This window comes from Tursiops truncatus, chromosome 4 (genome assembly GCF_011762595.2).
Source record: "Tursiops truncatus isolate mTurTru1 chromosome 4, mTurTru1.mat.Y, whole genome shotgun sequence".
Classification (NCBI taxonomy): Eukaryota; Metazoa; Chordata; class Mammalia; order Artiodactyla; family Delphinidae; genus Tursiops; species Tursiops truncatus.
In genome coordinates, this window is record NC_047037.1 from 96,936,890 (window position 1) to 96,961,510 (window position 24,621).

At 42.3% G+C, this 24,621-nt stretch overlaps 2 protein-coding genes and 1 long non-coding RNA gene across 10 annotated transcripts in view; 1 reads left to right on the forward strand and 2 right to left on the reverse strand.

The window, feature by feature from the left end:
* The window catches only part of CMSS1 (cms1 ribosomal small subunit homolog), a 383,373-nt gene extending 377,509 nt beyond the window's left edge, over positions 1 to 5,864 (reverse strand). For 2 of the 5 annotated variants that reach the window (XM_073804344.1, XM_019922743.3), the window contains exon 1: positions 5,676 to 5,820. Coding sequence is in view for 3 of the 5 variants with exons in the window: in XM_073804346.1 (XP_073660447.1) it covers positions 5,676 to 5,739 (64 nt within the window). In the remaining 2 variants the exon portion in view is untranslated. Of the gene's footprint in view, positions 1 to 5,675 lie in introns of all 5 variants that reach the window. The other 3 variants (XM_073804346.1, XM_033855903.2, XM_019922741.3) reach the window with 3 other exon arrangements.
* Positions 5,865 to 6,121: 257 nt separating this feature from the next.
* Positions 6,122 to 24,621, forward strand: part of LOC109547946 (uncharacterized) — a 60,164-nt gene continuing 41,664 nt past the window's right edge. Inside the window, exon 1 of one of the 2 annotated variants that reach the window (XR_004526430.2) lies at positions 6,122 to 6,492. This is a non-coding gene — a long non-coding RNA (uncharacterized lncRNA). The remainder of the gene's footprint in view (positions 6,493 to 24,621) is intronic. The other variant, XR_002173955.3, reaches the window with a different exon arrangement.
* The window catches only part of COL8A1 (collagen type VIII alpha 1 chain), a 162,921-nt gene continuing 157,927 nt past the window's right edge, over positions 19,628 to 24,621 (reverse strand). For all 3 annotated transcript variants that reach the window (XM_019923309.3, XM_073804339.1, XM_073804340.1), the window contains one exon: positions 19,628 to 24,218. In XM_019923309.3, the coding sequence (XP_019778868.1) occupies positions 22,312 to 24,218 (1,907 nt within the window). In that variant the 3' untranslated portion in view covers positions 19,628 to 22,311. The remainder of the gene's footprint in view (positions 24,219 to 24,621) is intronic.

Here is a 24,621-nt window from a genome sequence, read left to right on the forward strand (position 1 = left end):
AAATCTTTAATGAGTGCCTTCTAAGTACCCAGATACTACTATAGGCCCAAAGGATACAGCAAAGAACAAGATAAACAAATCTCTGCTCATATGGTGCTTACATATTAGTGTGGGGAGACTGTAATAATTTAATAAGGAAAATAATAGTTGGTGATAAGTGCTCTGATGAGAAATACTGCAACATGATAATGTAAGTAGATAGCTACTCTACACTTGCTGAACAGGAACTTAGGTGTGTTTGAACTTAGGTCTTAATGTCAAGAAAAGGCCAACCATTCAAAATTCAGAAGGACAGTCCAGAAAGGAAAAGGAACAGCTATTGCAAAGGGCTAAGACAGAATGAGCTTGGCCTGTTGAGGCACCCAATGAAGGCTGGTGTGGCTGGGACAGCATAAACTAGAGGGGAGTCAGTAAGTTCCAGCAGATACCAACCATGGTAAGCAATCTAGGTTTTATTCTGTGTGTTGGAGGGAAGCCAGTGACAGGTTTAAGCAGGAATGTGATCTGATCGATCAATTTGTCTGCTGACTGAAGCACAGAGGGACAAGATGGAAATTGGGAGCCCTGTTAGAAGTTTACCGCAGAGGTTTAGGCAAGAGGATGGCAGCATGTGCTCTGATGGCGTAAACAAAAAAAAACAAACAAGCAAAAATAAAAAAGGAAAAAAGATTCAGGATATGTTTTGGAGGCAGAGACAAAACTTGATAAATCAGATGTAAAGGGTGAAGGAACTAAATAAATGAATAAATCAGAACATGCCTAGGCCTTTGTGAAATTGGGCAGTTGGTGATTTAATTTACTGAGATAGGGAAGTCTGGAGAAAAAGCAGATTTGGGGAAAAATTCAGGAGTTGGGCCTCATTTACATTTGACATTCTCATCAAATAAGTATAGACATCAAGAAGACAGCCAGGTATGTGAGCCTTGAGCTCTAGGACCAAGTATGAGTTCCTGGGAAGAGATTGTTCTCAAAGTCCAATGGTACAACCTGCTTATTTGTATCTCAGAGTAATCAGTGTTCTTTAGAAGAGTACACTTTGGGAGACTAAGAGTTAATAGACAATTTGATAACAATGATGTATCTAAACAAAAGGTTTATAAAGTATGAGCCTCTTTAAACTGATAAAGGATTATTATTTTAGAGATGAGATGCTTATCATTGATAATTAGAATAATTAACTTTGAGAAATTTAAGTACACAGACTGGTTTCTGACTGCCTGTCTATGAATCTCAGCCTCTCTACTTACCAACTGAATAACACTGGGCAAATCACTAAACCACTTGGTGCCTCAATTTCCTCATCTAAAAAATGGAGATAACTGTACCTACATCATGGTATACTTATAAAGATTAAATGAACCAGTACATGTAAAGCAATCAAAAAAGTATCTGGCACAGAGTGACCACTTAACAAATGCAAATTCGTACTGTTACCTGCAATTTCCGGGCACTGCACACAGAAGTGTCTTCACACTTCAGTTTTCTAGTTAGATTCTTGGTAAGAGATGGCATCAAAGATTCAGAATAAGCTAGGGGAGCATATGAAAAACCCTCCTCAAAAGAAGTGGAGGCAAAGAGTTTTGCAGATTGCTAAAAACATCCTCTTTAAAAGTAAGCTATAGGGACTTCCCTGGTGGCACAGCGTTTAAGAATCCATCTGCCAATGCAGGGGACACGGGAAGATCCCACATGCCGCGGAGCAACTAAGCCCATGCGTCACAACTACTGAGCATGTGCTCTAGAGCCCGCAAGCCACAACTACTGAAGCCCACGCGCCTGGAGCCCGTGCTCCACAGCAAGAGAAGCCACCACAATGGGAAGCCTGCGCACAGCAATGAAGAGTAGCCCCTACTCACCGCAACTAGAGAAAGCCCATGTGCAGCAACGAAGACCCAACGCAGCCAAAAATTTATATATAAAAAAGTAAGCTATATATGTGCCGGTAATTCCTAAATTCGTTATCTCCAGCTCCAACCCTGGAGCTCCAGACTCTATACCCAGCTGCCTACTGGACACTTGACTTGGTAATTTAATAGGCATATTATTGGAATAAAAAGGGAAAACAATCGGTGTTCTCTTTAGTAAGTGAATGACCAACTGACCACTTCCAACAACAGAAACTTTCAGCTCTGCTCCATAAGTCACGAAAACCATGACGTGAATAAACATTCAGCTTCACACTGAGAAAGTGCCCAGTTTGGTCAACTACATGAAATCTCAGGCATTGCACCTGGTGCATTAGCACTAATGTTTTGCAATTATGATTCTACTGCATGTATTGTTTACTACCATACATGCAGTATTATATATTATTATCAAATAATTTCTTAAGGTAGGCAGGGAATAAGGAAATAAGTGAAATGAAGTGAAACGAAATATTAGATATCATTAGATGATTCCTAGGCTCTGTTGCCTGAGGCATACTGTGCTGTACACACCTCAGCAGAGGAAATTCTCAGTTGTCTTACCCTGGGCCATGACTCCAATCACCACCAATGATGATAGCAACAGGGTGACCAGACATCTCAAGTGGACTGCCCCAGCAAAATTCTAAGAGCATGGCCTTCCGCTCTCAAAAATGTCTAGACTGGATGAGAAATTATATATCTACCTGTGTATACTATCACCAAAAGTCCTGTAAAATGCATTCACTAATTCAGTTAATATCTACCAAACACCAACTAAGTGCCAGGTACCATGTTGGACTCCAGTACAATGCAGGATTCTAATACAGGCATACCTCGGAGATACTTAGGTTCGGTTCCAGACACAATAAAGTGAGTATCACAATAAAGCAAGTCATGAATTTTTTGGTTTCCCAGTGCATATAAAAGTTATGTTTTACTATACTGTAGTCTATTAATTGTGCAATAGCATTACATATAAAAAGAGTATATACCTTACTTAAAAAATAATTTATTGCTAAAAAATGCTAACCAATGCAGAGTCACGACAAACCTTTACTTGTTTAAAAAAAAATGCAGTATCTGTGAAACACAATAAAGTGAAGTGCAATAAAATAAGGAATGCCTGTAGAAAAACGACAGGTTTTGAAAAGCCATAAGATATATGCAAAAAGGGTCATATGTAGATCGAGAGCTTTAGTAAGGGTCTCTGAGTTACATACCTCATCTAAGACGTCATGAAAACCGCAAAAACATAGTTCAATTCCTTGACAATAGATAGAGAGCTGGATAAATATCATACACAGTGTGTGTCGGTGTTTGGGCATCTGTGTGTTTGTACAGTTTACTCTTAGAAAACGTGCACAAGAATTCATAACCACAGATGTTAAGCCTTTGTTGTAGATAGATATAGACTGCCGAATAAATGACTAAATGCTCCATCACCTCGCCACCATAAGCACTAACTGGAAACAGGTAATAAGGAAAGATGTTTACTTTTATAGGCAAGTAGCGTAACACACGACAGGAGTAATGGCATTACTACAACTATCTTTCCTTTCTCTGACTTAAGGCACTATTTCTCCTCTGACTTTCAAAACAATATATAATTCACATATTTTAGGCTGATCTTTCTCTATTAACATAGGTAGGATCAGAAAACCTGAATTGGTGCAGCTGTGATTTCTTCTGAATTAGAAACATTATTCAGATTATTTAAACAAATCACTGGTAAATAATCAAGCAGATCTCAAGGAAGCTTATACACTCACCTATCTTCAAAGCAGTTAACAAAGCAAAGGCCATTGATAAATTTAATGTTAGCAATTTTCAAACCTCAATCTTACAGCTAGAAGGAACCTAAGAAGTGGGGTGATCCTAGGGACTCCAACATATCTTGATGGGAATCCTGGCAACTTAGCTGAAAGAGGCTGTAGCACTTTATAATTCTAACTAGATTCAACGTTTAAAACTCTTGGTTGGTAAAACCCTTAAAAAGATGATCTCTAAGGATCCCTCACTTCACAGACTATGACACTGAGGACCAGAGAAGCCACACAGTAATAGTGGGAAAAGTGTGACTTTGAAAGTCAGGTACTCTTGACTAACCTCTTCCCAGATCTCTCCCTTGCTGTGTGTTCCTAAGAACAATTAACTTTTCTGCTTCTCATTTAAATATGAAGGTAATGCTTACCTTTTAGGCATGTTATGAAGATTAAATTAAAACGCTTACCCTTTAAGAATGTTATGAAGATTCAATGAATTCATATTTATGAAAACATCTGGCACACAGTAGATACTCAATACATGTTAATTTCTTTGTTTCCAAAGGGTGACTAACTTGAGAGACACATAGCTGGTGAGGGCAAGAAACAGGACTAGAACCAAGAATTAAGATCCCCTTCACCACTCCAAAAAATTCTGACTGTTTCTTAATTGGCGTTTATCCTTGAATCATACCATAAAATATAGTTTTTAACACCTCAGTTATGGGGGGCAGGGGCTATTAAAGGAAACGTGAAATACCACAGCCTGCAAAAAAAGGTATTTGTGCCTTCAAGCACAAGCATACATTTGCTAAAAACAAAGCCTCAAAAGAGTCAGAAGTTTAATCAATGAAGTATTATACTGGCAACCTTTTGAAAAATGCCATCTGCTCTGTTTGTATCTGAAGCCTGCCCTTCTGGAAACAATGCTGTAGTACAGCATTGAAACAATGTTCGTTGTTTTCAATGGCTATTTCTCAACTCACATTTCAATATTAATGATTGCAGCAAATATGTATCAACTGTCAATCATGTGCAGGGTCCTGTGGACTCTACAGACATGAATCAGGCTTTGGTTTTACCATAAAAAAATCTTAGAATCTAGTAAAGAAGAGAGGCAGACTCTGAAGAATGATTTAAAAAAACAATTGTATATTAAGCCATGAGACTTGAAAAGTTCAAGGCCAGCCTGTGGTGAGGAGTTATTTAACACTATCTACTCAAGGATAAAATATTCACTGCATTGGCAGTAGGTACACGTAGCATAATAAACATTGTCTGAACTGTGTTAACTGAATTCCACTCTCGTTTCTGACACCAACTAGCTATGTGAACTTGTCATGTTATTTGATATCTTTAGGTTTCATGTTCCTCATCTGTCAATTGGGTGAATCCAAGCGGATCTCCAAGTCTCCTTCAGGCTCTAAAAGTCCAAACGATATGATGATGATATGATGCTGCTGCCGCTAACGATAGCAAGAAAAACTAAAGCTTTTATTTACTGCTCACATATTATGTACCAAGCACTGTGCTAAAGTGCATCATTTGTATTATCTTCACGACAACCTTATGAAATTGGCATTATTACGCTTCTTTTACAGATGAGGAAAAGGAGGCTAAACAGTATTAAAAGGCTGGAGTCGCGATTTGAACAGAAGCAGTCTGAACCTAACCCAGGAGTTAACCCTTAACCGCTAAGCCCAAACTCCCTGTCTCCGCGAAAACTGTCTTATCTGTTAAGAAATAAAGACAAACAAAATACAGCTTGGAAAAGGGTCCTTCCTGACTAGAGGGCAGGTATGAGTTACTGTCACACTTGTCTGTTTCACGTGTTAGTATATCTCTTGCTTCACTTGCTCCGCGACGCTCGCGTGCACCACACGGCGGTGTGCACTACCGCGAGGCAGAGAGCGGCGACCGCCAGAGGCAGCGCCGGCCCGGGCTGAGGCGCACGGAAGGCTGTGGGGTGGGGGAGGACCCGCAGGAGCGCGGGCAGAGTCGGTACCTGGGCTGCTGGCTGCTCCTGCCGGCTGGGTCTTCCACCACTCGTCTCCAAGATCGTCTGCCATCTCCACGCGGGACTCGACGTGGCCCGACCACCAGGGAGGAGCGGGCGCTGACCGTGACTCGCGCTGCTTCTGAGGAGGGATGCCGGCGTCGCAGCACGCTCAGCCTCTCCTCAGACACTGTCGCCTCCGCCCCGCGGCGATGACGTCATAACCTCCGCCTCGCCTCCCCGGCAGCTGCGTCTAACTGTTCGCAGTTTCTACATCAGTGCGGATGGGCAGGATCAGTCTGGAGACTTAAAGTAAACCCCCACAAAAGCCGAAAGAAGGGAAGACACGTAAGCAGAAAGAGTACATCATTTTTTTAAGTGCGACCTTTAAAACATTTTGTTTAGGTTTTATTTTTGCCGAATAGATATTGTCGAAAGTGGGAGACCAAATGCTAAGACAGTTTTCCTCTGTTCAGTTTCAAAGGCCTTGAGTCGCGGGAGAAGACCATAGCACGTGGGTGTGTTTTCGTCTGTGTGTTAGTGTTTGGGCGTCGGTGTGTTTTTACAGTTTGCTCTATAAAAAATCGTGCACAAGTCATGACCATGAATTTTGGACCTTTCTTGTAGATGAGGGTACTGCTCTTTTTATACGATATGAGGAAAGTAACTGTTGACTGGTCCAGAAGTGCTTGCCAACGGACAGACCCGAGAAGTACGGAGAGTTTATAGTCGACTTCCCCGCACTCTCTTCGACTGCGCCCCCCCCCCCCACCTGGTTTTGTGAAACAAGGGAAGAAGAAGGGAGCCCGTTGCTGCCCAAGTATAGGTAAGCGACCTACGGTGCTTGTCTCACTCCCTCAAGTGGCAGAGGTGGGCAGGGAAAACCCGCTGGGCGCCTAGGGCTGGGGCCAGCTGTAAACTAAGTGTGTGGACGATACTTTTCAGGAGAGTCATGAGGTGAAAATCATACGAAAATGCATTAAATACACGTGATGTGCCTGTCACTGTAATTGGAATACTGGTTTAAAGATGAGTAGGATACGATCCCGCCTTCCAGATTTCACCAACTCAAGTAGAGGAGCTACAACTTGTAAGGATGAAGGTCTAAACTAATGATGAGGATACATTCTCAGAAACAACCGGGACTCTTAATCTGATGAGGATAAGATTAGCCAAATGTGAAAATTATCCAAAACCCACCCAACTAATAGGTGGCTTATAAATGCATTACTGATAAGACTTTATCAGTATGTCCTAAACGCTCTAAAAGGGAAGATATTAGCTATATAAATATGCCAAATGTAAAATAATCTGTGATCATAGAAAGTAATGTGTCTTTCATGAGGAAATGTAGATGGCAGAAATTATGGTGGTTGACTGAAAAGTTAGATAAGAAATACCAATGAGGAGGAGGAAGTGCCATGACCAATAAGCATATGAAAAGATGTTCTGTCTCATTATTAATCCGAGAAATACAAAAAAGACTACAATGAGATACTGTTTTTCATTCAGTAAATTGACAAAATTAAGAAGTCTGGCCGTACCAAATTCTGGAGAATGTGTGTCAGTAGGAACTCTTAAACGTTATTGCTGTGAGTGTAAATTGGTATAACCACTTAGAAAAGCAATACGGCAAAATCTTGAAAAGGTCAACATACACACCTTATGATCCAGCAATTTCCACTCCTAACTATATACATTTGGGAAACTGTTGCGTATGTGTACCAGGAAATGATAAAAGAATATTCACAGCAGCACTGTTAATAATAGCAAAAATTTGGAAACAACCCAAATGTTTTATATAGGAAAATGGATAACTAAATTACAATATAACCGCACAATTAAGCAGAGTAAATGAATGAACATACATAATAACATGGATATACTTTGGAAATATAATGGTTAATTTTAAAAAGCCAAGCAAAAAATAAAAAATAAAAAAGCCAAGTCTCAGATACCATTTTGTAAAGTTCAGATACAAAGAAAACTAAAAAAAATTCAGGCAAAAAAATTCATATGTGATTTTAAGGTAAGAGACTAGTAAGCACGAAATTCAGGATGGGGGAATTCCCTGGTGGTCCAGTGATTAGGTCTCCATGCTCTCACTGCGGAGGGCCCAGGTTCAACCCTGGTCGGGGAACTAGAGTCTCACAAGCCTCACAGTGTGGTGAGGCAAAAAAAAAAAAAAAAAAGGATATGGATTGGTGGGGGAGGGGAGTGGTCAGAGAGATGAGATTAGGAAGAACAAAGGTAAATGTAAATTATTGGCAAAGTTCTAATTCAGATAGAGTGGATGTGCATTTAAGTATTATGCTTTATAACTTATAGGTATGTTACATATATTTTTGTGGTATCAAATAACACGTTATTTGTATAATTTAAAATATAAGAAAAGATCCACTTACACAAAAGAGAAATTTTCATTAAAGTTAAGTGCTGTTCATTAAGAACTCATTAAGAATTCCAAATAATGACCCTTTATCTCAAATGACATTCAAAGCTGCCAGACAGTCTTACTACTTTCCCATGTGAGTTCACTTTCCCACTGTCCTGATCTTATCCCAGGATCAGTCTTCCTATTGGCCCTGGATTCCAACCACCTCAGATGCCGGTCACAAGTCCCCAGTTGTCACCTATGCTTCTGACCTACCAGCTATAAATCAGAGGTTCTCATGGACTCCCTTCTTGGGTTCAGTCGTTTACTAGAATAGTTTATAGAACTCAGAGAAATACTTATATTTACCAGTTTATTATATAAAGAATACAGATGAACAGCAAGATGAAGAGATGCATAGAGTAAGGTACAGAAGGGTCCCAATCACAGGAACTTCTGTTTCCGTGGAGTTGGAGTGTGGCATTCCTGGCATATGGATCTGTTCACCAGCCTGGAAGCTCTCTGAACCCTATACTTTTGGAATTTTTATGGAGGCTTCAATATATAGGCATGATTCATCATTATCTGTTTCCAGCCCCTCTGCCCTTCTTGGAGGATGGGGAGTGAGCTGAAAGTTCCAAGCTTTTAATCATGGCTTGGTGTTTCTGGTGACCAGCCCCTGTCCAGAAGCCCACCAAGTGACACCTTATTAGAAAAAAAGACTCCTACCACTCAGGAAATTCCAAGGAATTTAGGAGTTCTGCGTCAGGAGCCAGGGGGCAGAGACAATGCCCTTTTAATCATACTGTCGTCTTCTTCCATTATGACTTTGAAGCAATACTATTGATGCCCTGCTCCATTTTCCCTTGGCCCATATCTGAGCTTCTTTGTAGCTGTGGTAGACTATTTCCATCATGCTGACAACTTCCCTCCCTGAGCACCCCTACCGTCTGCTTCTCTGGCAGACGGGAGCTTGGCGCCCGTTAATGCTCCCTTGGGAGCATTAACTGCATTGATTCTTGGGAGCTTGCTCAGCCCAAGAATCAATGCAGTTAATGCTCCCAAGGGCAACCCTCAACCAAAAGGGAACAGGTGTTAGTAGATAATGCTCCAGATTCTCTGTCCTTTGGTGGCACAATTCTGAAATATGTTTCACACAGTTTTTTAAAGGGTCCCCAGATGGACACTTTATTGCCTTTTCTGTTTTTCATGTCTCCTTTCCCCAGTCTCTCACTTGTGCTTCCTGAGATCACCTCCCAAATAATATACCTGCACCCAAGTCCTAGTCTCAAGGTCTGCTTTAGAAGCAACCTAAATTAAGAGTTGGTAAGGGAAATACCCTAGAAAGCAGACCCTCAAGATAAAACTTGGAAATCAGTTTACTCACTGACCAGATGGTAACAAGGACATAATTGGTAGTGTTAAGAAGAATGGTAAAAACTTCTGGTGTACTGTAACATCACAATAACTAAAACACAGTCACTCACCTGTGGTAGATTAGAATGACGTACAGGTGGAAGGGGAAATGCTGGCTTGTGCAATAGCTTTAACACTTGAAAGATATGGGGCAATTGTAATTTTAAAGATTGTGGAGTTGGCTGGTTATTATCAATTCCAAATATGCTGAGAAAACCAGAAGTCCTTCCTAGCAGTGCTTAAAAGAAGCCCTTCTGCAACCAGAGACCATACTGTGCTATAAATTCAGGTCAAAATTTGATCAAAAGGGTAGCAGAGCTACAAAGAGATTGACTGCACAGACCGATATGTTACCTATGGTCAAGTCAAGTCCTCAAAGGGAAGGAGAGACTGAGACTGAGATGGAGACATTTGGGTAGATGTCCTTGAGGTTCCTGAACTTCCAGATTCTTGAGCCTTCTGGGCTGACAGAACTGGCCCTTTCTCCCTTGCTGGAGGAAAATAGCCTCTTATTACCTGGAGACCATTCAAGGCCTCACTGTAGTCAGTTGCCTCACAAAATGATATTTGAGCCCTCACCTCCTCTCATTGCTTCTTCACCAATAACTAGAGTTAGTTCTCAGCATAGACAGAGTGGAAAGTACAGCCCCTATTATAGGAGAAAATTATTTATTTACAAGAAAGACTATAGGTATATATATATATATATATATATATATATGTATATATACACATATATCTGTATCTGTGTGTATGTGTGTGTGTGTATATATATATATGATATATTCAGCAGGAACCACGAATTTCTTAAGGTAATGGATCTTGAGAGTATTGGACCAGCAGTGTGTGAAGCTGGGTAGGAGAGAGGATATTGATATGGAGACACTCCCCAGTGGCCAGTGATTTAATGTCCTGTGAAGTCCTAACATCCTGTGGGGATGGCATCTTAAAACTTAGACACAATGGTAACCTATAGTAAATGAGATGGAAACATAGGGACTGCCTTGGCAGATTATTAAGGAAAGGGTCGGGAGACTCAGCGGTGGACTTTAGAATGGATTTATTATGTGAGACCAGAGAACCTACCAGCTGACTCTCTTCCCTGGGAGGGCCCAGAGGACAGTTCTTTCACCATAAGATTGCAGTAGTGTGTGGCACTGACTTAGTTGAGAGACTCAGTGGTGACTGTCCTGTGTAGGCCAGAGGTGACAGTAGGAGATGCCCGAGTGTCCGTGAATATGATAGAATTCCAGAATAGTGAAAGCGGTTGGCAGCACTGAACCATCAGAAGCAACGTGAATTTAATCAGTGGTCAGGGATCCTTGAAATGTAGGGGGTCTGTGGTGTTCCACAGACCATGAGTTCCTAGGGGCAAGATAGAAAGCTAATGAGGGTATTGATTGACTTATATAGCAACAACAACAAAATCAAGAGCTGGTAAGCAGAAGGCAGATTTTTAACTGCCAAAATGGAAAAGCATGATCTTTGGACATGTTTCCAGATATGAGCCAATTCTCAAACTCAAGAATCCATCGATTAAAGGGAATCTGGATCCCCCTGAGGAAGTTCTCTGCAACACAACCAGTATATACAATATGTACTCATACCTTTTCCAAAGGAAACTATGGCCATTTTTCAGAGTAATTGTCCACTGTAGAAATGGGAAATACCTAGCTCTTTCAAGGGCTGTTGGATACAGGGTAACTACATTGACACAGGGAATCCAAACTGCCACCATAACCCCCGTTAGAGTGGGGCATACAGGGGCCAGGTGACAGAGTCCTGGCCTAAATCTGTTTCATGGTGGCTTCAATGGGTTCATCAACTTATGGTCATATCTCCAGTTGCTGAGTGCGTAATTGAGATGGATGTACTTAGCAGCTGGTAGGACCATCACATTGATCCTCTGACCAATAAAGTAAGAACCGTTAAGGTAGGAAGGGTCATGTGGAAGCCCCTGAAAGTGCCTTCCCTTTCCCCAGTCCTTTCAAAGATAGTAAATTAGAAGCACTATCTCATTCTAGTGAAGTTGCAGAGATTAATGCCAACCTAAAAGACTTAAAGGCTGCAAGGGGTTTGGTTTACTAGTATGGTCCTCCAAAGCCAGATGGACCATGGCAAATGATGGTGGACTGCTGTAAATTTAATCACATGGTATCTTTAAGCATAGTACCAGGTGTTATATCTTTGGTTGAACCAATCAACACAGCCTCTAGCACTTGCTTTGGCAAATGTGTTGTATTTGATTCCTATCAGGAAAAAATATCAAAAGCAGTTTGCCTTCACTTGGGAAAAATTGAGTTCATATTCACTCAAAGTTGTGAATATTTTCCTATGAACACTCTCAAGGCTGGTTAACTGTCCTGATATTTGTCATAATATTGTTCATAAGGACTATGATTATTTGAACTCTTCCTCAAAACATCACTTTAAACCATTTTATTGGTGATATAGTATTAATTGGATCTGGGGAGCAGGAAATGGCCAGTACTGTGGATGCCCTAGGAAAATACATACATGCCAAAGTGTGAGAGATAAATCATAAATATTCAGGGCCCTGCAACATTGATCATGTTTTTAGAAGTCTGGATATATGAGGCATGCCTGGTATCCCCTTCAAGGGAAAGGAAAAGTTATTGCATCTTTCATCTCCTACCACCTACTACCTATGCAAGAAATAGAGAACAGTATTTGGTGCACCTGTTTAGATTTTACAGCTAGCCTATGCCACACTTAGAAATACTGCTCTAAGTCACTTATCAGTTGAGTCAAAAGGCTGCCAGTTTTGAGTAGGGTCAAAAGAAGAGAAGCCTTGGCAGTGGGTCCAGGCTGTGACACAAGCTGCTCTTCCCCTTAGTTCATAATGACGTGGTAGATTCCAAGGTGCTAGGTGAGGGTTGATGATGCTCTGTGGAGTCTGGCAGGACCTGAAAGGGGAATCACAGCACAAACTCACAGGGTTTTGTTTATTTATTTATTTTGCTTTTTGAAATGGCTGTTTAATAAACCCAGGGCAAAGGGTGTGGTGATGAGATTGCTTCTTGAAAAGTGTCAGGCCAGAAATTGTACTTTGAGAATAATTCACAAATTTCCTTTGACCCAAGTCTTTTCGTTGCTTATTATTGTTCACCATGACCTTCAGAAATTCCTAGGGTTTTAGAGTAAGGCCATACCTTCAGTAGCCGAACCATTCAAAAAGCAGCTACTGGCATGATACTAAGTTCTAGCAGAAACTGAGCATTTGACAATGGAGCATCAAATGATTATATTATCAGAGCTGCCCTTTTAGACCTGGGTTTTGTAAGGTTGGGTGCCCACAGCAGCAACCCACTGAAAAATAGAAATGATATATATGGGATCACATCTAAGCAGGTCCAGAAGTCATAAGTAATTTACATGAACAGGAGGTAAAGATCTCTGTGTCTTGTATTCCTCACTCACACCTATGGCTTCATGAGGTGTTCCCTGTGACCAGCTGATGATGTTAGAGGAAGTATTCATGACTGGTTCAGGCTTGATATGTTAGTAGAGCTGAAAATGGACTGCTACTGCACTACAGTCCCACTCAGGGGGGGGCCCTAGAGGACAGTGTGAGGAGAATCCTTCTAGTGGGCAGAGCTTCAAGATGTACATTTAATTATCTCCTTCGAATGGAGAGAGAAATAGTCTGAGCTAAGGATAAATACAGAGTCTTGAGCAATAGTGAATTGTGTGCTTGAGTGGGTCAAGGGCCTGGAAGATATAATATTTAGAGTTCAATAGCAAAGAGATCTGGGAAGAAGCATTTGCAGGGAACTAGGGAGTGAGCAAAAGTGTGTGGATCTTCGTGTCCCATGTCCAGGTCCGCTAGTGAGTATGCACTATGGATGAGACCCTGAATATCCAGGTAGACATATCGCAGGTTGTGTTTTTCAGAGATGGCCACAAATGTCTCCCATCCCACATACTCTTCTTACAATGTGACCTTGACACTCCTTCTGTTGTGTGGTGGGGTCTGCTTCCCTCTCTGTGAATCTGGGCAAGCATTTGTCACCTCCGCTGAAAGAATATGGTAGGAAGGATATTCTGTGACCTCTGGGGCACAATCTTAAAAATTCTATGCATTTCCACCTTGCTCCCTTGGGATGCTCACTTGGAATCCAGGTGTGATACAATGAGAAAGCCCAAGGTAGGCCACACAGAGGAACCACGTGAAAAGGACATATGTAGGTATACTGGCCCACAGCTCAGCTGAGATCCCTGCTGACAGCCAGCATCAACAGGCAGACCCATAAATGAAGATGCTTCCAGATGATTACAGGCCCCAGGTGTTGATTCCCCTCCAGTTGTAGCCCTAGACGTCGTGGAGCAGAGACAAACCATCCACGCTGTATCCTCAGAAGTGAATTCCTGACCCACTTTTCTCATGTAAGAAAAAAACCTGCTTGTGAAGCTGTTGTTTCTCCTCTGGCCACAAGAGGGAGAACTTGTTCTTTGGGAACCTGCAAGTTTTAGAAGCCATGCTTACTTCCTGTCTCCTATGGGCCGCGGGGTACCCTGCCTAGAGTTGCAGTGAATTTTCCATCTTTCTTCCCACAGGGCCTGGTGAGGTCAGGTGGCTAAAGTAAAACTTACTTTAAAAAAAGTTCAAATCTTGAATACGTACGAGCTCTAAAGATCATTTAGAAGAAAAAACACCTGATCTTTAACTTCACCTTTGGAACCAGAAAATTGATATGGTGATTGCATGTTTAGCCTTGAAGAAGAAAGGAAACTCATTCTAGTTTGTCCTTTGGAGTCACTAGGTGAAGGTGGACTGTCTGCCTCAAGCAGCTGGGTCTTAAGCTCCCTAGAAGGTCATATCCACTGAAGTAGAGGAGGTGCAGTAGGTGGCAGCCCCACGGTGGTCTGCAGAACTTCCCTGGGAGAGGCTGGGACTTGCAGTTTCTGGACCACTGCTGTGGTACGGCTTAGACTCCTTACCCATTTGGTGAGCACTGGTGAACGTGGAGGTAAGGGTGGCTGCCGGAGGTCATTTTCAGTTACATCCTACATCATGGGTTGGTCCTGTTAACAGATATTTTCCCTCTAGTTTTTTTATTTTTTAGATTATTTTTATAAATTACAGTAAAATACACAAAACATAAAGTTTACCATCTTAACCATTTGTAAGTGTACAGTTCAGTGGCATTAAGTACATTCGCATTACTTTGCAACCATCACCACCATCCATGTCCAGAACTCTTTTCATCTTGCAAATCAAACCCTATACCCATTGAGCAATAATTCCTCATCCCTTCCTCCCCCTGCGCCCAGCACCTGGAAATCACCCTTCTGTTTTCTGTCTCCTATGAATTTGACTTCTCTAGGTGTCTCATATAAGTGGAATCATACAATATTTGTCCTTTTGTTATTGGCTTATTTCTCTTAGCATAATGCCCTCCAGGATCATCCATGTTGTAGCATGTAGCATAATTTCCTTCTTTTTTGAAGGCTGAATAGTATTCCATTGTATGTATATACCACATTTTGTTTATCTATTCATCCATCAAAGGACATTTGGGTTGCTTCCACCTTTTAGATATCGTGAATAATGTTGCTATGAACAGGAATGTACAAATAACTGTTTGCATCCCTGCTTTCAGTTCTTTTGGGTATATACTCAGAACTGGAAATGTTGGGTCACACAGTAATTTTATTTTTCAGTTTTCGAGGAGCCTCCATACTGTTTTCCATAGCTGCTGCCCAATTTTACTTTCCCACCAGCAGTGCACAAGGGTTCCAATTTCTCCATATCCTCACCAACACTTGTTATGTTTTGTATTGTACTGTTCTGTGTTGTTTCATAGTAGCCATCCTAATAGGTGTGAGGTGGTACCTTCAGTTTTTAAAGCCAACTGCCTTCATATCTCCTAAGGGGTAAGGATGTCACCATGACATGTCAGTATGTAGTCTTTTGATAGCTGGCTGTTTCCTTGTCTCTGGTAAGGACAGTAACTAAGAAATAACTGAGGTCATCTCTCTCTCTTTTGAGGCAAGCTACTATTCTAAACCTTCACTGACAGTTGTTTGCTCCTCAGGCAGCCGAGAACTTTTATCTCCTGCCTTTAGGCAGTATGGTGTAATAGCTCAGAGCATGGACTATGGAGCCAGATGTGTGGGTTAAAATCTTGGCATTGTCATTAGATCTTGGACAAGTTACTTTGCCTCAGCTGTAATATGGAGCTAATAATAAGAGTCATGATAAGGAGTAACTAAGTTAATACATAAAAACAGTTAAAGCATTTTGGTACATTGTTGTCACTCAGTAAATAGTAGCGGTTGTTGCCCCTCCATAACACCCTCCCAAATGTAGAAGATAGTTACTATTATCACCTACTGTTTTACAGGTGCAAAAGCTGAAGTTTAGAGACGTTAAATAATTGATTCAAGATATCACAGCTGTTAAATAGAGGAGCTGAGATTGGTTCTCTGAGCCTGGCCTCAGAGCCCTCTCCTAACATGTTCTATATTGATGACTCTGGTTTGGCAGAACAAATGACAAGGACAGCATTGGCCTTGGTGAGGAAAGGCAGCTCTTACTAGTAGGCAGTTGGAATCTGGGAAGCATTCCATGCTTTCCCCATTGTGTCTGTCACCCACAAATGAAGAGCAGATGTGAATGTTGCTGCCAGCCACTCACTTGTTAGATGAGAACTGACTTGGCCATGCTCATTATAAAATTAATTTTTAGGTCTTGGTGGTTTTAACAAAGCATGTGAATTGTAGGTCTCCACAGGAATCATAAACTTTAATTTAGAAGTGTTTTTGAATCTAATAAAAATCTATTTTTACTTGCATTAAGATAGCAAAGGAAAAAAACCTCTAGAAAGGTTCTGGATGCCTCAAAGGAAAATTCAGTTAGATGGTTCTGTGTTTCAGTAACACACATGAGAAACTTCTGAATAATTTGTTAAAATGGGATGATGTGCCCCACTTTTTAAATTGAAAGTCCAATGCACTTATCTCCAGGAATTAGCAAAAAATATTTTTTCTAATAATAAAAATCATTAACATCTATTTGACATCATAAAGAATAACATATTTGAGCATAAAGTTGATCCTGATACAAATATTGGTTTTGAAAATGAAAGCATCAGAAATTCTGTGTAACTCTTTGCTAGAAGAAAGATAACCCTAAGGCTACTCCGTAGATATTTTTCTTTTTCATGATATGGAATGAGCATGATATTTTCATTTTAGAGTCACAAGGACCATTAAGGAGAAAAACTTTTCTGAAATATAGGAAAACATGATTGATTTACACTTTTTATTGGCTCTGCGTATTTGGAGTTCACTGTAATTCCATGTGGATTGGTATGCCATTTCCCTTTGCTATATCTGTGATGAAAGGATCTGTTAAATAAATTCCTGGAGCAAGTAAGGGAGGAGATTTTAAAGCACTCTAATCATTTTTGTCTGCAAATGGTGCCACTGATTTTGAGTGCCTTTCCTCTCCTTCTTATTACAATAGGCCACCAGGTCTCTCTCCAGGCTCATGGCTTTACCCTCATCTGCCTAGCAAATGCGCATCTGGTGCACAGGCAGATCCCACAAGTCAATGTGTAAACCAAGCGTCTCTTCTTTCCCCGCCTGGAGCAGGCTCCACTGGAGGACTGCCTATTTCTATCAGTGGCACCGTCCCTGTTTTCCAAGCGTATCAGTGAGGAAACCACCTTCAAGTCAAGCTTCCTTCTCCCTCATAAGGCCATCCTGGGATTGTCTCCAGGGTCAGTTCTGTCTTTCAACTGTCTCTTCAGTTTTCAGTTCTTCATTCCGTTTCCTAGCCCTTGAGATAGCTCCATTGTTATGCAGTCCTTAAACCCTAACACCTGACCTGACATGTGACTCTCACTCTTTAGACTTGGTTAGGCTCCCTGAACCATCAACCCATCACCCCATTCCTGGATTAAAGCTGTTCTGATCTCCTCATTGGTTTTGCTACTTGTATCATACATTCTCCATAGAATCATCAAAGTAACTTTTCTAAAATACTTATGTTCATACCATTTTCCTGCTTAAGGACCTACAATGTCTTCTTATTGCATATTAGATAAAATATAAATGTATCTTCCCTATATGTAAAGCCCTACATCACTTGATCCTTCTTTGGTTATTAAATGTTTCCTTTACTAGTTTTTGAGTAGTTCTTCTGAACCAGTCAGGTCATTTCCCTTATCTCTGCCCACCCCACTCCACCCCCGCCGCCCCTTCTGACTCTCTCTCTCTCTCTTACACACACACACACACACACACACACACACACACACACACACACTGCCCTATGCTCCATTCATCCAAATTCTGTCAAATTAAAGATGATTTCTTTAAAAGTCGTATTCTCCAAAAAACTACCTGAGATTAGCTTTTATCCCACAGTAGACTTCTAAATAATCTTGGGACATATAATCTTCTGTATAATCTTGGAATCCCAGAGCTGGATTCAGTCACACCTCACATCGAGTTTAGCACTAGCTCCCACAGCAACCCTGTGAGATTCATTCTTCCCTCCACCCTGGAGCTGGACCAGCACTCTGTGATGAGCTGTGGATGCAAAGATGAAACAGGTGCCTGCTCTCAAGAGGCTTACACTCTATCAATAGGGGAGACAGACAAACAGTTCAGTTATAAAGCAGGAAAAGTAAAGGGACAGAAGATTGTACAAGGCAGGGTAGTGACTAAATCTGAGCAGTAGGGAAGGAGAGGTGATGCTTGTGCTGTGTCCTGAGGGGTGAGGAGGGATTATCGAGCAGATAGGTCAGAGAAGGCATTCCCAGGAGGGGAGCAGCATGGAATGGCCTTTCTCTTTCTGAACTTTGCTAGCACCTATGCATCCAGTTGCCTTCATACCACCCTTGTTTGTATATCACCTGGAAGTCAACTTGTTTAACAAACATCTTGATGTCCTCTAAACAAAAGATACTTTTTAAAAGAATGGTCATGTTTTCTATTGCTTATGTGCCCCTCACATTGCCTAGTAATATCAGGTGCAAAGTAGGGGCTACTTTTTGTTTTGTTTTAATGTAAAGGGATACTATAGACCTATTGTAATGATGGATTTGCCCTGCTTGTCCGGCATTCTAAATTCCAACCATTTATTCCTCCTTGCCTCTGTCACTTGTATCTATCCTTCCATTTACTTTTGTGACCAACACTGTGTGCACATGAGATGACTGGTCCATGTTATGGAAGAGCCTTTGGCTGTGGAATGAAATAGAACTAGTTGGGCTATGTGGGAATGGAAGCTATGGCCTTGAATTTCCAGATTGATGCGTTTAAACAAGTGAGTTAACCAGCCACAGACTGGTGCTACATAGTTGCTTGTTGAATGATTTGAGTAATCACTTTATGATAGTCTAGACATGATAAGCTGTGATCATTCTGAACTTGATAAGTCATCACAAAAGAATTCTTTCCTTATCAGTGATGCTTATTAAGACCTTTAGGTTCTTGAAACAGGTCTGTTTCTGCTCTGAAGCTCCACTCATCACTATCTCCCCTCAAAAATTTTGGCTCTGGTGTGGCAAACTGTAACAGAATTGAGTACATGAAGATTAGTTTTTTTGTGGGAGAAAAGAGATTTGTGGCAGTTTATCCTTTTAGGTTGGATGTGACAGATGCAGCAGCTAATTGTTCCCTAATATCTGTTCTCCTTTCTTCTGTATTAATAGAACCTCTGATTTTTAGCTGGACATGTGCTTGCCTGCAGTAAATATTCCATTTCCCACACTCCCTTGCAGCTGGTTGTGCCAGTGTGACTAAATTCAGAGCATGGTATGTGGGAGGGTGATCTAAGCAACCACTAGGTTGAGTTCTTTAAGAAGGAAGCATGCTCTCCCCTTCCTGATTTTTCTTCCTTCCCACTGACTGGAATGTGCCTGTGGTGGTTAGTTCTCCTGGACCCTGGAGATGCAGGCCACGCCCTCTTGGTGGAAAAGCAACAAGATAGAAGGAACCTGGGGCCCTGACTGGGGCTGCCACATGAGCCCCAGCCTGCTTATGCTTGCAGTTGTTATGTCAAAGAGAAAGAATTGTCCCGTTAAGCTAGGATTATGTTAGGTCTCTGTGTCAGCAGCTAATTAACACGTTGGGGGATAAACAGTTACGAAGTTCAAACAGTGTCAGCTGAGTGATATGAACAAGATGAGAAACATACTTTTAAAGGTATTTAATAAGACTTTTTTTTTCAAATCAGTACAAAAATTTAAATACAAAAATGATTTGCTATTGACATGTCTCAAATCTATCATGGAAACTCAAAGTTACCAGTATTCTGTAAAATATTTGAGAACAGTCACCACTACAGACATTCTTTTCCCCTGTGGGATGTCATCCTGCATTAAAACTCTGTATTTAAATAACAATATTGTCAGTTTGGTCCATTTCACATGGAAAAGTTCTAGTTAATTTTGAATTAAATAGGGATTGTAGCACTATCCCTAGACTTTAGAACATGTGGTTGTTTCATCTGCTTTTACACTAAATGTGTTAACATGATGTGCAACATTCAAAAGGGAAACAAAGATACATAGATAATTATTTAAAACTCTTTTTAAATTAAATGGAGTAATTCATTTAGCTCTGAGATTAGCACCATTGTAGAATATACAGTATCTGGCATAGATTTTTCTCCTCCCCTGTCTAAAAGTTAGAAGCATATGCCTGATAATACACACATGCGCGCATGCACGCGCACACACACGCACACACACATGCAATTGAGTAACAACCAATAAATAAGTTGGAAGGTATTTGAAAAGTGAAATTTGGTTTTGACTAAAGAGCTACTTTCTCTCTTGGTGGAAATAAAAAGCCCATACATGTACAGATAAATACAGTTTTATAAATCAGCTGATCTGACTTGCCTCCAAGCCATTTCAATGCAGCTTTTCAGCAGACAGAGCCCAGTGGATCCATGTGGCTGTCATAGCCATCGTCCCAAAACCAGCATCCTCAAGACCAACCCAAAGGATATTTGGCCACATAAATGCTGTCTGCTTTGAAAATGAAGGTTGGGTGGGATATGTTTTTGATGGGAAAAGTTTGTCATATAATTAGCTGTGAGTAAGAAACCACGTGGTAATGAACTCATTTCTCTTTTTAAGAAATTGAGAAGAAATGGTGCTTGTATACCATATAGGGAAAAGACAGATATTAGGCTGAGGAGAATATTCTTGATGGTTAAAATGATTCAGATTTGACATAGACACGATTCCATGTGTGTTTATACCGTATTTATTTGTGTATCTTCCCATCTGTACCTATCCCCTCATTTCAACACTCTTAACTTTGAGGAGTAGATACAAGACTCCACCACCATAGCCCCACATTATTCCCTCCAGTGGCTTATAGTGTCAGCAGCAGACTCATAGCCAACTTGAAATGCTTTGTCTGTGTTTCGAGACCAGATTTGAATGTGCAAAGCAATTAGTATGTACCTAAATGAAAACCTGGAAAAAAATTTACTTTTCTCTTTAAATTTGTATTGACTCCTGTACTTGTGGGGTGACATAAAAAGCATGGGCTGTCATTGCCCTCTGACATTCCAGGTGCTCTTCCACAGGTTGCTTCCTGCATTTTTAGTACCTACAGCAGGAAGTAATACATCTATTTTTTAATTTAAAACTTCAGAAATTATTTTTTCAAAACAATTTATTTTCCTATGTAATTCTGAAACTCCCCCCTCTTTCCCCGATCAAAGGACGGCTTGGATTTAGGAAATTCACTTTGGAACTTCAGATGACACACCGATTTGTATGTGTACTACACAGGGAAATTTCTTTGAAATTCAGTAGCTACTAAAAAGTACTGATATCCCCTTTGTGGGTGAAACCTCATTGTAGTCATTTGTGTTTGTAGGCAAAGGAGGGGGATTATTATACGCATGTAAACACAATTAATAACTGCTATTTATAATGAACATTCCGCAAAACTGGAAAGTTATGAGGGGAGAGGGTTACTTTTTTTCTTATGACTTCCAAGTGTTTATATTAGTTGGGTCATAATGGAAATTACATGGAGACAACAAGAAAGAAAAAAAAAATCACAGGAAAAAAAAATAATAAGCAAAAAGAACCCGTGAGGAATAAATGAGTTACTTCCTACTCATGTCTCCCAGCTGGTTTGTTAGCTCCCTACGGGGCACTGTCTTAGGCCCCACAGAAGTGTCTCATCCAGTGCTAGGCACACAGAAGGCATGAGTAAATACACTACAGTTGTTCTTCTAGGGACACTAGACACACAATTCTGAGTAGAACTCTTGTTGTGAAAGACACAGCCTCCGACAGGGGAGAAACATCCCTTGGAGTAAAGCTCTACCCTGGTTCTCTGTCCACGCCTCACTGGGGAAAAGCACTGCAGAGCTCTCCCACATCCCATGGCAAAGTATCTGCACAAATACAGAGGAAATTATGCAAGTAAATACGGTATGTAATTGTTATCATTGACATTTCTTTAAGTCATATTTATAAATATTTTAAAGTAAACAGTATGAGCGAGTGACTTTCATTAGCTATGCTCTTTCATACTGAAATACTTTGATCTGAATAAGCAGGTTATCATGGAAGCACATAACATAAACAGCTAATACGATTCCAGTGGGTACAACACAAGTGTCAGTACTTGATACATAAATCTATCCCATCATTTTCAATCACAAGCTGCTGTGCAGAGCACTAAACATGCATCTTAGTTTTTATTTGTACATGATGGTTCAGACTTTCACTTAAATATAACTTTCCAACTATATAAATGTTTTGAAGCAATTATGTTTCCCATTTGGATTTTTTGGTGCATCCTTTTCTTTTCTTCTATTAAATTTCTCTCTTTTTTTCTTTCTTACATGGGATACAATAAATACCCTGAAAAAGAGGAATGGACATACTGCCCGGCATACAGTCCCGCAGCCTGTTCAGAGGGCATCTGGAGGAACACCCGGTCTCCGGGCCGGAGCAGCAGCACCGCGCTCCCGGACGCCTGGTCCAGGAAGCCCTTCTTGTACTCGTCATACGTGTACATCATGGGCTCGTTGTTCTTGAACAGAGCAACCCACACGTTGCCTCCCTTGCAGTGAACGTGGTATGCAAAGTAGTAGACCCCAGGGACCTCACAGGTGAAGATGCCCGTCTGCGGGTTGTAGTTCTGTCTGCCGTTATAGAGCAGTTTGTCAAACTTCACTGGGGCCCCCACAGGTGGGAAAGGCGCAGTCAGCTCAGCGGTAAATGCAGGCATCTCGTAGGCTGGCCCTCCGTTCTTGCCTTTCTTAGCCCCATAGGCGTGGGGGGGTTTCACTCCGTCAATTCCCAGCCCCATATCGGGTAGATACTCTCCATGGGGTGGTGATGTCGGGGGCATCACAGCTGGGAGTCCTGGGGGTCCTGGAGGGCCTGGGGGCCCTGGAAGGCCAGGCTGGCCTTGGGGACCAAGGGCACCAGGCTTCCCTGGGGCGCCATGAAGTCCTGCCACTCCGGGCTTCCCTACTCCAGGGAACCCAGGGGGCCCTGGGAGACCCGGTTCCCCTTTGGGGCCAGGAATTCCAGGAGGTCCAATGGGGCCACTCGGGCCTGCAATCCCTGGGATACCTGGGGGGCCCTGTAAGCCCTGTTCCCCTGGGATTCCTGGCTCTCCCTTCTGTCCAAGCAGCCCTGGGGCACCAGGGAGCCCTGGCAAACCTTTATACCCAGCTTCCCCCTTGGGCCCTATGGGACCTGGCAAACCCCTCATGCCGGGGGGCCCAGCTTCACCAAGGAAACCTGGCTTTCCTGGGAAGCCTTGAAGCCCTGGCTCACCCTTGGGACCTATTGGCCCCTGTGGTCCCACAGCCCCACCTTCTCCTTTGGGTCCAGGGAAACCGATAGCCCCTGGAGGGCCCATGGGACCTGGGATTCCAGGCAGGCCTGGCTCTCCTGGTGGGCCCCCCAATCCAGGGGCACCTGTTGGTCCTCTCTCCCCTCTTGGTCCCAGAGCCCCAGGAAGACCCGCTATGCCCCTGTCGCCTTTGGGGCCTGGGAAGCCGGGTTTCCCGATCCCTGGAGGGCCTGGGGGTCCTGGCAGTCCTGGCAGTCCTTGTTCCCCTTTGCCACCTGGAAATCCTGGCTGCCCAGGGATCCCATCCTGGCCTGGTTTTCCAATTCCAGGCATCCCAGGAGGTCCTTGAAACCCCGGGACCCCTATAGGGCCTTGTGGCCCAGGTTCGCCTGGAGGGCCTGGCTTTCCCAGGGGGCCCTGGGGCCCAGGGAAGCCTGTCACTCCTGGTTTGCCCACTCCTGGAAGTCCGACAGGGCCGGGAGGGCCATGCATCCCTGGAGGACCCTTCAGGCCTGGCAGACCTGGCATCCCGAAGCCCTTCTCTCCTTTAGGACCCTGAAGGCCTGGAGGTCCTGGTAGTCCTTTGGGTCCTCGCTCACCTTTGGCACCTGGTTGCCCTGGTAACCCTGGCCCACCTGGCTTCCCAATGCCAGGAAGTCCGTGAGGCCCTGGAGGTCCTTGCGGTCCTGGGATCCCCATGGGTCCGATCTCCCCTTTGGGTCCAATTTCACCTTTGGCCCCGGGCATTCCCATGGCTCCTGGCTTTCCTGGCATTCCAGGCATACCTGGCTTTCCAATTCCTGGATATCCCTGTGGCCCTGGTTTTCCTTTGATTCCAGGTATCCCTTGACCTGGTAAGCCAGGGGGCCCAGGTGGTCCTCTTGGGCCAGGCTCTCCACGGGGACCTTGCTCCCCCCTTAAACTGGCTAATGGTATTTCTGCGGGGAGAGGGGGGAGAGAGAGAGAAGGAGGGAGGGAGGGAGGGAGGGAGAGTGAGAGTGTGAGAGAGAGAGAGAGAGAGAGAGAGAGAGATTAATATTGATCATCCCTCACTTCGATCATTATTTACTTCTGACACATTTGCCTATTACTTATCAAGAGGAAAGACTAGGAATAATGTGCTCGTGTTCCAGGACTGTATTATCAGTACTTAATGGACAATCAGGCTGATAATTTCTTTGTCATATTTGAGATACTGTTTTGGGAACTGATATCTGTGGCTGCTTTTATCAGCATTAGTTAAGTAAAACAGCTAAAAAGTAATGAAGAAACATTCTTCCTAGTACAAACTTGGAGATATTATGGTGTATTCACTATAAAGAGTTCAAAGAAGGACAAAGA